Raw genomic sequence first — 12765 nt, 5'->3', positions numbered from 1 at the left:
AGTCAGTTTTGCAAATTACCCCAAGATTTTAATGTGTTCGACAGACATTCTAGGACAATTCCATGTTTCTGACTCTTGTGTAATGTAATGTTCCAACATGCCTGTGTGCGCCCCAGACTAGAGCACAATGCAAGGGCCGTAATTCATGGTTGTGTGAGGAATTGCGAGTCCTGACCTCAACCCCATCAAACACCCTGGGATGATGTATGGGCACCACTGATGTAGAACAAATTGTGAGCCAGGCTGCTGTTGTGAATGAGTGGACAAAAAATATTCAGAAACTTGACCATATCTTGTACAAAGTCTTCTTAGAAGAGTGGGAGCTGGTATCTACACAGCAGTATGGGAAGAAATAAGTAGATTTTTCAGTCAGTTATTTGAATTTATTTGAGGATTGATATTTCTGACATGTTACTTTTACCTTTTATTTCTGAAAACAAGGTAGCTGTACTTTTTACCCAGTCAGTTTCTTTCTTTTTCTCTTTTTTTTTGGGGGGGGGGGGGTATGATAGCCGTTTTTGATTTGCATAAAAGTCGAGCCAAGACTTGCTAGCGCAGACAACGCAGGACATAAATCTATGTGAAATCTATGTAAATTAATAAAATAGGTACTAATTTGTGTGCAAATATTTTTCAGTGCGCCAAGTTATCAAAATGGGTGTTGTATATATGACATTGAACAGGAAAAATAATTTTTACTTTTGCATATTTCAGAGTCTACATTTTTTCCTCTCCAACTTTTGCTTAAGCACTTTTAACAGTACTTAAATACAGAGTGTAAGTAGCTGACACTACTGATGCTAATGTAAACATTTTGCTTATCTTCAACCAAGGGACGGTACGGTACGTCTTCGCGTATGCATTACAGTATCCTAATGTATATAATCTATTTTTTGAACCGCGGCTTTACATTAGGGAATTGTAGTGAAGTGTTGTTGAATGCTGCTGGAGACTGCGCAGTGTGCAGTGTGGCCGGATCAGCGAGGGACGGGTCGAGTGCAGTTCCACCAGCAGAGGAGGAAGCGGAGTTTCCGGCCGCTGGCAGCAGAGGGACAAAATTGCCGAACCCCCGAGAAAAACACGCCGGCTCGGGGTAAACGGTTTCTAGCGCCGGTTTTGTTTTTTCCCTACAAAATTGGGGGGTCCGGGGTCCGGGGTCGTGTCTTTTTCTTCTTTTTTTTAAGAAGCAAGGGACTTGAACTACAAACAGTGCAAATAAGCGTCACAAGGCGGGGGCGAGCCACGATCCACCGGCATGGCCAGGGACTACGATTACCTCTTCAAGCTGCTCATCATCGGTGACAGCGGTAAGTCGACGTCGGGGATGTCGCACGGGAAGTAGGCCTGCCCTGTTTTCACACGTGTAAATTCTTAGAGGACACCATGGACCCGCAATAACGCTAGGTGTTGTTTTCGATTCCTTGTGTATTGCTTTTGGAATCAATTTGTTGAGTGTATTGCACCCGGCCGCCATGTTAGTGTGTTAGTGACAGGGCGGAGGTTGTGTGTCCGGGCTGGGCATGTCTGTCGATGAGGCCGGATGTCGCCTCCACAACAGACCAGTTTGTCCCTCGAATATTTTCCTGTTTTGGGCGCGTAACGACCAAAATATGTTTAACGCTTAAAGTCAAGCAGACACCAATCACCGAAGTAATACAAGAGCCAATTAGAACGTTTTAGCTTGTTTTATGCGTCATTAGCAGCGGCAGCTAGCATGAAATTAGGTTAGCATGTTATTACATGGGTCATGAATCTGTCGTGTTTGCTAGCACTAGCTGCAGGCTAAAATGACATTACAACAAAGTTAGCACAACGCTAACAACTGCTGCTACAATTATTTGTTATTTAGAATAACAATTCATAATGGTGATTGGTAGTCTGAAAATATTCGCTATATGGGGCTAAAGGAATGCTGCACTGCAGTCTGATTAGCATCTCTAAGCAGGCAGTCACGTTTACATTAAAAGAAGTTCGACTATCATAGTACTAACGAAACTTCACCGTAACTTCGTGAATTCCCTGTTAAACTAGCTAAGGTCACTGCCTACTTTCTTTGTAAGGTTAGTCATCTAATCCATAAATCCCCAAAATCATGTTATGCACCCCTAAATGAAACTTAAATTTAGAACATTCGACTGGAGTAAAATCTCAGTACTGTACTGCTTTGTGGGTTATGATCCCCACGTTTATTGTCCATCCTGACACTGGCACAAGCCCACCAGCATCAGCACACTGATACCAGTGTTCCTTCAGCTGCACTCTGGAACCACAACTGACTACTATCACGCCTTGCTGTGATACCAAAAGACCAAAATGCAATGACTGATGCCCTTTTTCAACATGCAAACACATGCACACTGGTGTCCACAGGATACTAGTTAATTGTTCAGCGTCTATCCTGGTCCTGCTGTTGTACAAACTTAACAGGTCATGGGTGTATGGCTCATTGACGCCAGGACATTTAGGAGCTTTAGAATACACATTCTCCTTTACTTTAAGCCCTCTCTTGTTGTTTGTACTAAATAATGGGAGGCCAGAAGGAAGCTGATAACTTTTAAGAATGGAGCAATAAAACATCAGCTGACAATGCACAATAGGTAGGTGATAGCTTCTGTCCCACCCCAGATTCAACAAAGGAATTTCATAGGTGACATCTCATATTCTTTCACTTGTACGCTAACTTGTCTTCTTACCTATATGGTTGCAACAACTCATGACCTCTCCACACAATCATTTTGCATTCCATAAATCCATTAAATCTTACTAGTTGTTTTATTTGTTTTCAAACAGTGATTTAATCTTCATGAGAACATCCAGCGCACATTGTTTACCTTTTGTATGTATGCCTTTTAAGTGCCGGAGGATTTCAGCTGACATTGAGTTTTTGGGTTTGGTTTTGTGCCAGACTGTTGTGCTTGGATTCCCAACAAATTAGATAAATGTATCTTTAGTACCTTACAAAATTTGTGTCCTTGACTGTCTTAAACCTCATTCTGTCCCTCTGTTTTTTTGGTAGGAGTGGGCAAGAGCAGTCTCCTGCTTCGTTTCGCAGACAACACTTTTTCAGGTGGGTGGTTCTGACTCTAGAGTTAAATACAGTGGAACCTCCAAAGATGGCCACTCTTTGTTTCTGACACTAATCAAATGTTGATGTATTTCTTAAATCTTTTTTTTTTTTGCTTCTTTTTTTTTGCGGTGGATTTCTGTCCCCTGAATTCTCCTGCTCACGCTATTTTGCCGTGAAGGGCTCTGATTGGTTAATCGCTGGACTGAGTCGCCACGTGGTTCCTGCCTTGCTTCACCCCTTATGTGTCTTTTCACAATGTTTTAATTTTTATTTGTCACTGAAGATAGGCCGCTATCTGCATTACCAGCCAAACCCAAACCATAACCGTCAGAGCATAGGCTGTTATCAGCATTACCCTAATCCTAACCATAGCCTTCAGAGCATATAGTCTGTTGTCAAGAATTTATAGTCAAAACAAACTGTACAAAGCGGGATTTGAACCCGTGAGCCCACACCTTGGGGGTCATCATCTTCACCATTATGCCACGAGTTAGTACACATTTACAAGCGCAGAATTTGTACTAGTAGTTCTCGCACGATTCACGGCAAAATAGCACCAAGTGCAGAGTTGCCGTCAAGGCAAAATATCAACTTTGTTTTTTGTTGTTGAAATTGATTATAATTGATTAATTCTAGCCCTAATGGATCGCCCCTCAATAAAACCTTTAGGTATTGTGCATTTTTACATTAACTGTCATGCTTGTATGAAAATAAGTTCACCATTGTACGCTACGGTAAAACTAAATTCAACCTAAAAAAAAATTCATCCTATGATGATGCATTATACTGTAGGCTGAGTGAAAATACAAGTGTGGGAAAGGGGCTGATGGTGACTCAGCTTAATGCATCTTGTTTTTTAGAATTCTTAACTGTCATAAGTGTATAAATAAGTCAACCTAAAATTTACAAACAGCAGATTATATACACTTCTAAAATTTAATGGCGAGTGTTGGATGCGATGATACAAATGCAGAGAGAGGATTCCTGCTTGTGGCTCTTCATATTAACCTCCTAAACACAGTTGACTTTGTGGTGGTCTGTATTACACTTTAGCTACCTGTATATGCTGCTGGACTAATGAGTAGTCAGGATGGAGACACATTTTTGCCATCACTGGTATATATCACAAAAACTACAACACACCTCTGGAGTTGATCATTTATTTTAGCTGCTCACTAAACTAAGTCTCATCAGATTTGCTGATGTCTTGTGCATAGATCATTTTCCCCTTTACACAAAATTTTGGTTGAACTCCAAATCGTATGACTTTTGCAGCATTGGACGTTATAAGTTCCACTGTGTGAGTGCATTCAACTCTGATGCCAGGTGTCATTGATTTTTGCAGGTAGCTACATCACCACAATTGGAGTGGACTTCAAGATCCGGACGGTGGAGATCAATGGGGAGAAGGTGAAGTTACAGATCTGGGATACAGCAGGACAGGAGCGCTTTCGCACCATCACATCCACGTGAGTTGATGTATACACAAACACAAATCTTGTTTTCAATAAGAAAGCAAGAAATGGTCTTTGTGCCTGCTGGGTGGAATTCCCTTTTAAAATGTTGCTGTCCTATCTAGTACAATATGTATCCATCACATGTGGTCTGGACCATTTGGTTCCTCTTACAGAATTCATACATGTGTAAACATACAACACTCATTAAGCCAGAAATGTAAAAAAAAAAAATGTTGCAAATATTTGTTAATTCTGCAACAATGTTGGCATTGCCATTGAGTATTCAGCCCTTCGGACAAAAACTATTTGACCTGATTGATTTGTTTAACTATTATACACATTTTCTGTCCCGTAATTTTTTTTATGTAACATTGAATTTAATAATAATGATTGGCTGGCTGCAAGTAATGCGTGGACTTGGGGCCATTAACAGCACTCAAGATTCTCGTTCACGTTAACGACCGAGTCTCAAATGAACTCACATTGTTTACTTGTTGTACTTTTCCTGAAAAACGCTTGTCCAGCATATGAAAAATCCAATTTGATAAAAATATCAAGTGGCAACTTTAATAGCGCCAGACTGGATGCGGGTTCGAATTTCCCAAATTTCGAATTTGTGTATGTGACGAAGGGGGTGTGTACTGTAGTTAAATTTTTCCTCCACAGGTCGCAGTAGCCATTGGAAATTCAATTTTCTGCTTTCAACTGCTTACTTGAAGCACCAGGATGTCGCGCCATGTAGCAGGCTTGACAAGAGGCAACATGGATGTTGTTTTGTTGCATTTTAAATCCATCTGCGTCGTGTATAGCTCAAGCAGCAAACACATATTCTTTCGCTGCGTCCACATCTCTGAATATATGCGACTCTTTTTGGAGCATGAGGTCACATGACCAAGTAAACTGAGCATGCAGGGTGTCAAAGATAATACAGAGGCAAGAGCATACACTTCTACAACTGCTTGGTTTGATACCCGCGTTACAACTAGCTTGTTGTAGCCATAGCTTACCTTCGCTAATGCTAAGCTAATTCGCCTCTAAGGTCTGCCAGCGTCCACATTAGCAAAGTCCATTTTGTTTGTTGCGTGAGAAGCCAACAGCTACACGTTAAAGCAACTAATTTTTCCCGTTGCTGTGACGGTGTCTCACAGACACAGATGACTTCCAGGTTTTGTGTCGTAAGTCAGTTGCACAATCCCCACATAAAGGGAGACAGGAGATCCCATTCAGATGTTCTGCTCTTACAATATGCAATGACTCATTATGACTCGAATGGGAAAATTATGAATCTGTGTTCATTTACAATGGCCACTCTGCTACTTAATTTGAGTCCCGACCGAATTGTGCGCAGCCCTAGCTGCAGGCAAACACATTCCTCTCATAATATGGCAGGAAGTTGGTATAAAATACTCATTTGTGACACAACTTTATTGAATTTAAATGTCATGCTGAAATCTTCACTGACTCTTTCCTGGCTTGGGCAGCAACATTCTACAATATATAAATTAAACAAGAGGAAAGAACACAAGTGTGGCATGGGTCAAATTTCATATTATATGACCTGGCAGTATTCACGTACTTTTTCACGAATATTGGCCGATCATGATTGGTGGCCGATCGATCAGAGCATCCCTACCCAAAACGTTGCAAAAACAGAAATTAATTGAGCACGATATTACTTTATTTACTATATTTACTTGTTCAAATACTGGATTGGCTGGCAACCAGTTCAGGGTGTACCCCGCCTACAACTATAAGGTGATTATTGCAATTTTTTTTTACTCAAATTTAGAAAATACTAATCAGTAAACTTGTACATGTACACTGTAAGATTGTTATCAGGCTTATAACTGTGAGCCACTGTATTTAACAAACAGGTTGCAGTCTGTTTCAAGTTTGAACAGAACTGAAATAAAATATTAAGGCCTGATGTTCCATTAATATAGCATTCTTCCATGCTTAATGTGTGAACCCTAGGTAAGATGTTTTGTTGAATATTTCCATCAAAAATGTTTAAAGATGGATTCGGCCGCATATCGAATCACTGTAGGTGCGTGCGTGCGTGGGTGGGTGCTCTCGCGCCATTTAATGGTTCCTTATTGACGTTGTTCTGAACAGGTTGACAAACACGCATTTCTCCTTCCGTGCGGTTGTCTGCATTACTCCAGCTGTACATTGTGGGCATTTTCAGACAACTCTTGTCTGCCCTCCACTACTGACACACACACACACACACACACACACACACACGAAACATACACATAGTGAGGCGGACAAAAGGTTCTTTGTGTTTGTTTGGCGCCGTGGAGCGACACCGGGGCCGGACGGTTCACCGTTTGAAGCCCCAGCTGTAGGTTGACTTTCGACTGGCCTCCACTCTCATCAGTTGTTCTTGACAGATGCGGTCCCGAAAGGCCTGCTGTTTTTCCTAGCTTACTTTTTTTACTTTTTTGTGTGTGTTGTCAGGTATTACAGAGGAACGCACGGGGTCATCGTGGTGTACGACGTGACGAGCGCAGAGTCCTTCGTCAACGTCAAGCGATGGTTACATGAAATCAACCAGAACTGTGATGATGTGTGCCGAATATTAGGTGAGTGTCACTAGAGAGGGAAAGAAAAAATGTGTCATGCTCTCTCCTCCCGAAATGCAAGCTGATCGAGTGTGGTTGCAAACATTGTGGTGAATGTCTTGGGAGACACATTACACGAACCCTTTGCTTCTCCATTTTTCTCAGCTTGCTTCCTGGTTTCACGTCACAATCATGGAGTCTTTGACTCGGCCCAAGTCGTGTTGACATAATGATTTTGTGGTCTGAAATATTGAACTGTAAAGATTGCCTGCCCTGACTGGTTTGAGCAGATTGTGGAAGAAAAGAAAACACACCCAAGAACATCCACTAATCAGACTTAAAAGAGCATCTCCCAAGTGAAAAAACAAAACGCCTTATAAATTTGATACAATATCTGGCAACATGCAACTAACGCAGTGAGAAGGACAACTTCAAAATTAACCTTAGCTCACCAAATAATATATGGAGATCAATGCCTTTATTTTGAATTTGTGGCGTAGCGTAACGGCTGACTTAACATCAACAAAACTTGTTCCGTGCTCTTATGTCCTCAGTCAGGTCCGCCTTTCTTGTATATAAGCAATGTGTGCGGGAAGTCCTCTCACACAGTCAGTCAGATTTTGGACCTTGGTCCACACACAAGCCACACCTCACTATTAGGCGCACCGTGAAAATTACAGTTGTGAAAATACGGTAACAAACCGTGATGGCTGGATGTCGCTTGCGTCGCGCACCACTTGAACCATGGATCACAGGAAGCAAAGGAGAAAATTTTCTGCTTTTGAATTGTGGTTCAACGCAAAATATCAATGTCTGATTTTCTTTGGCTCATTTTCATCAAATTTTCATCCATCCATCTATCATTTACCGCTTATCCGGGGTCGGGTCGCGGGGGCAGCAGCTTTCGCAGGGAAGCCCAGACTTCCCTCTCCCCAGCCACTTCAGCCAGATCCCCCGACGGGATCCCAAGGCGTTCCCAGACCAGCCGAGAGACGTAGCGTGTCCTGGGTCGTCCCCGGGGCCTCCCGCCGGTGGGACATGCCCGGAACACCTCTCCAATGCCCGAGCCACCTCAACGCGAAGGAGTAGCGGCTCAACACAGAGTCCCTCCCGGATGACCGAGCTTCTCACCCTATCTCTAAGGGAGAGCCCGAATACCCTGCGGAGGAAACTCATTTCGGCCGCTTATACCCGGGATCTTGTTCTTTCGGTCACGACTCACAGCTCGTGACCATAGATGAGGGTAGGAACGTAGATCGACCGGTAAATCGAGAGCTTTGCTTTTTCGGCTCAGCTCCTACTTTACCACAACGGACCGATACAGAGTCTGCATCACTGCAGATGCTGCACCGATCCGCCTGTTGATCTCTCGCTCCGACCTATCCTCACTCGTGAACAAGACCCCAAGATACTTGAACTCCTCTACTTGGGGCAGAATCTCCGGAGAGGGCACTCCACCCTTTTCCGACTGAGGACCATGGTCTCGAATTTGGAGGTGCTGATTTTCATCCCAGCCGCTTCACACTCGGCTGCAAACCACTCCAGCGAGAGTTGGAGATCACGGCTTGAAGAAGCCAACAGCACCACATTATCTGCAAAAAGCAGAGATGCAATGTTGAGGCCACCAAACCGGACCCCCTCAATGCCTCGGCTGCGCCTAGAAATTCTGTCCATAAAATTTATGAACAGAATCAGTGACAAAGGGCAACCATGGCAGAGTCCAACCCTCACTGGAAACAAATTTGACTTCTTACTGCGAACCAAACTCTGACATCGGTCGTACAGGGTCCGAACAGACCGTATCAGGGGTCTCGGTACCTCGTACTCCCGAAGCACCCCCCAGAGGACTCCCCAAGGGACACGGTCAAGCGCCTTCTCCAAGTCCACAAAGCACATGTGGACTGGTTGGGCAAACTCCCTTGCACCCTCGAGGACCCTACCAAGGGTGTAGAGCTGGTCCACTGTTCCACGGCCAGGACGAAAACCACACTGCTCCTCCTGAATTCGAGATTCGACTTCCCTTTGGACCCTCCTCTCCAGCACCCCTGAATAGACTTTACCAGGGAGGCTGAGAAGTGTGATCCCTCTATAGTTGGAACACACCCTCCGGTCCCCCTTCTTAAAAAGGGGGACCACCACCCCGTTCTGCCAATCCAGTTCAGTTTTTGCCTCAGCGACTGCCGAAGCTGCATTCCGCTTGGCCAGCCGGTACCTGTCTGCAGCCTCCGGAGTACCACAGGCCAAAAAGCCCCACTAGGACTTCTTCTTCAGCTTGACGGCATCCCTTACCAGCGGGTTCAAGGATTGCTTGCACGACAGGCACCAACCACCTTACGGCCACAGCTCCGATCAGCTGCGATCGGCTGCCTCAACAATGGAGGCGCGAAACATGGTCCACTTGGACTCAATGTCCCCCGCCTGTCTCGTGATAAGGGAGAAGTTCTGCCGGAGGTGGGCGTTGAAACTCTTTCTGACAGGGGATTCTGCCAGACGTTCCCAGCAGACCCTCACAGCACGTTTGGGTCTGCAAGGTCGGACCATCTACGTTTGGGTCTGCAAGGTCGGACCATCATCTTACTCGCCATCAGAGCCAACACACCACCAGGTGGTGATCAGTTGACAGCTCCGCCCCTCTCTTCACCCGAGTGTTCAACACATGCGGCCGCAAATCCGATGACACGGCTAAAAAGTCGATCATCAAACTGCGGCCTAGGGTGTTCTTGTGCCAAGTGCACATATGGACACCCTTGTGCTTGAACATGGTGTTCGTTAGGGGTGTGAATTGCCTAGTACCTGGCGATTCGATTCATAGGTCACGATTTGATTCGATTAATCCCGATACGAATCCATAAATTGATTATTGCGATTTTTTTATTTATTTTTACTCAAATTTAGAAAATACTAATCAGTAAACTTGTACATATACACTGTAAGATTTGTATGAAAATGTATTTATCTGAAAATTCAAGCTTATTATAACTGAGCCAATGCATTTAACAAACTGGTTGAAGTCTGTTTCATTTTTGAATGGCACTGAAATAAAATATTAATGCTTAATGTTCCATTAATATAACATTCTTCCATGCATAATCTTAGTCTTAATCCTAACCTAAGAAAGACGATTTGTTGAATATTCCCATAAAAAATTGATGTTTAAAAATCGATTCAAGAATTGCGCGCTGTAATATCGCGATATAGTGCAGAATCTATTTTTTTCTAACACCCCTAGTGTTCGTTATGGACAGTCCGTGGCGAGCACAGAAGTCCAATAACAAAACACTGCTCAGGTTCTGATCGGTGAAGCCGTTCCTCCCAATCACGCCCCTCCAGGTCTCACTGTCATTACCCACGTAAGCGTTAAAGTCCCCCAGCAGACCGAGGGAGTCCCCAGGGGGAGCGCTCACCAGCACACCCTCCAACGACTCCAGAAAGGGTGGGTACTCTGAGCTGCTGTTCGGTGCATAAGCACAAACAACAATCAGGACCCGTCCCCCCACCCGAAGGCGGAGGGAGGCTACCCTCTCGTTCACCGGGGTAAACCCCAACAGGCGCCTAGCCGAGGGGCAATGAGTATGCCCACACCTGCTCTGCGCCTCTCACTGTGGGCAACTCCAGAGTGGAAGAGGGTCCAGCCCCTCTCAAGAGGATTGGTACCAGAACCCAAGCTGTGTGTGAAGGCGAGTCCGACTATATCTAGTCGGAACAAATTATAATTTATTACTTTTTTGGCAGATTCAAGTTATTTTTACCACCATTGTCTTTTTCTTTCATTAATGAAGGATAGCAACAATTTTGTCCACACAATAATGTTAGGCTCGCATTGATAAGATAAGATCGGCAGCTATTTGAAATGTATCGGATTTTTGTAACAAGACTTGTTCATGTTGTGCTTTGAGTGGGAAACAAAAACGACGACCCCAACTCCAAGGTGGTGGAGACCGACGACGCGCAGAAGTTTGCCGAACAAATGGGCATCAACCTGTTTGAGACCAGCGCAAAAGAGAACATCAACGTGGAAGAGGTAACGGTCGCGGACGGTGGACGCGTCCCGCCGGCGGCAGCGGTCCGACTGATGTTTTCTTTTCTGTCAGATGTTCAACTGCATCACGGAGCTGGTGCTGCGCGCCAAGAAGGAGGTCCTTGCCAAGCAGCAGCAGCAGCAACAGAACGACGTGGTCAAACTCACTCGGAACAGTAAACGCAAGAAAAAGTGCTGCTAGCGAACGTCGTAGGAAGGCCGGCGGCAGGCGCTCGTACCGGATGGGACTCTCAAAGTCAAAATTAAAGATTTAAGAAATACATGCTAAAGATTCAAGACAAAAATACGCGTCCCCTTTGGACTAAATAATCATGAAGAAATATATGTACAGATTTTATTATTGAAAAGGTCGGATCAAAAGTCTTATTTGGAAACGAGCGGCAGGTTTTTTTCTTTTGTTTTTTCCTGAAAGAATCTGCAAGGTGACAACTGACTGCCATCATCATCATCATCATCATCTTCTTCATCCCGCCGTCTTCATAAATGTACCCGTGTCTCATCTTCCTCTTCCTCATTCTGCACAGGACTTTGAGCGCTCGAGGAGTGGGGCCTTGCTTTCTAGATGTTTTTTCCCCCCTTTTTTCTAGTTGCACTCTTTTGGGCTGGGGAGGGGGGCATCAAGACATCAAAATGAAATTCAAGCACGTTTGCATTGACGTGATGGCCGTAAAATCACGTGATGAGTGATTGCTAGTCAAATCCATTGGATGGAGCTGCTTTTTTTTCCCCCTTTTCCTTTTGCCAAGCTTCCTTCTAACCTTCTGTAGTGCTGAACCAACATTTTGTTTGATTTGACTTAAAAAAATTGACATTCTTAAATAAGTATGGCAGAGGTGTCAACTACTGCAGTTTTATTACACTTCGAGTTGTCCCTTTAAATTGTTTTTTTATTTTTTTTTTAACCAAGATACAGTTAAGTGGCAGCCGTGAGCCTCTTTGTTGCCATGGTAACTTCTGCGCAGAGGGTCCTATGGCAAGCAAGTTTGAGCGTTTCCTAGTACACTTTGTCCGACTTCACTTGTAAGGCAATTTAGTGCATTTTTTCCAGGCATCTGCTCATCAGCGCCTCCTGTTGGTCCTTCACGAGCAAATGGTGACGTATGACTGAGCTCTCGGCCCCCCCGTGCTTACTCACTGGGGGCGGCTGCCTTGGTTTACCCGCAGGGCCTGATAAAAACAAATCCCCACATTCTTATGTTATGACTTCATTAAGTTTATGTATATAATAAATATTAGTGTTTATATTCAACACGTCACGGCCATGTGCTTAAATAAGCACCGTGTGTGTGTTGTTTTTAAACACTACCCAGCTGTGGTTTGCTGTACACTGGAGAAAAATACGTACTATTCAGTTTGCCCTCAATGAATTGAATCGGTAATAACAATTTGAAAAGGAATAAATATTTGACACATAGCCTAACGACTGAGCTCATTTGTCAGTGACTTGTGGCCGGAGGCCATTTTCAACCTGTGTCTATTTTTGGATTCTGTGAATAAAGTATGGGAGGAAGTGTACGCTTGTCTCTTACGGGATTTTTTTTCTCCAAAGATGTTATACTCTTTCCATCACTTATACTGTACATCCATTTTAGAGTGCAATCAGCTGTAATCTTAACATGCATGCACACACATTGA

The 12765-nt window shown here is 44.0% G+C and overlaps 1 protein-coding gene across 2 annotated transcripts; it reads left to right on the top strand.

The window, feature by feature from the left end:
* The first annotated feature begins 864 nt into the window (after window positions 1-864).
* rab35b (RAB35, member RAS oncogene family b) lies at window positions 865-12645 on the top strand. 2 transcript variants are annotated; one of them, XM_077560370.1, is made up of 6 exons: window positions 889-1307; window positions 3017-3067; window positions 4413-4536; window positions 6988-7112; window positions 10988-11112; window positions 11183-12645. In XM_077560370.1, exons 1-6 carry the CDS (start codon window positions 1256-1258, stop codon window positions 11309-11311), a joined length of 606 nt encoding a protein of 201 aa, XP_077416496.1. In that variant the 5' UTR covers window positions 889-1255; the 3' UTR covers window positions 11312-12645. The 2 variants fall into 2 exon arrangements, with proteins under 2 accessions (XP_077416498.1, XP_077416496.1); XM_077560372.1 differs by lacking the exon at window positions 10988-11112 and having other exon boundaries at window positions 865-1307.
* Window positions 12646-12765: the final 120 nt, after the last annotated feature.

The sequence above is a fragment of the Vanacampus margaritifer genome, chromosome 3, assembly GCF_051991255.1.
Source record: "Vanacampus margaritifer isolate UIUO_Vmar chromosome 3, RoL_Vmar_1.0, whole genome shotgun sequence".
In the NCBI taxonomy this organism is placed as follows: Eukaryota; Metazoa; Chordata; class Actinopteri; order Syngnathiformes; family Syngnathidae; genus Vanacampus; species Vanacampus margaritifer.
The sequence above is the reverse complement of the archived record's forward strand: the minus strand, read 5'-3'. Positions and strand labels throughout refer to the sequence as shown.

Coding starts and splice junctions, on each gene's coding strand:
- rab35b (XM_077560370.1), top strand. CDS start 1,256: ATGGCCAGGGACTACGATTACCTCTTCAAGCTGCTCATCATCGGTGAC. Junction 1,308..3,016: donor GCTCATCATCGGTGACAGCG/GTAAGTCGACGT, acceptor TTTTTTTGGTAG/GAGTGGGCAAGAGCAGTCTC. Junction 3,068..4,412: donor CGCAGACAACACTTTTTCAG/GTGGGTGGTTCT, acceptor TGATTTTTGCAG/GTAGCTACATCACCACAATT.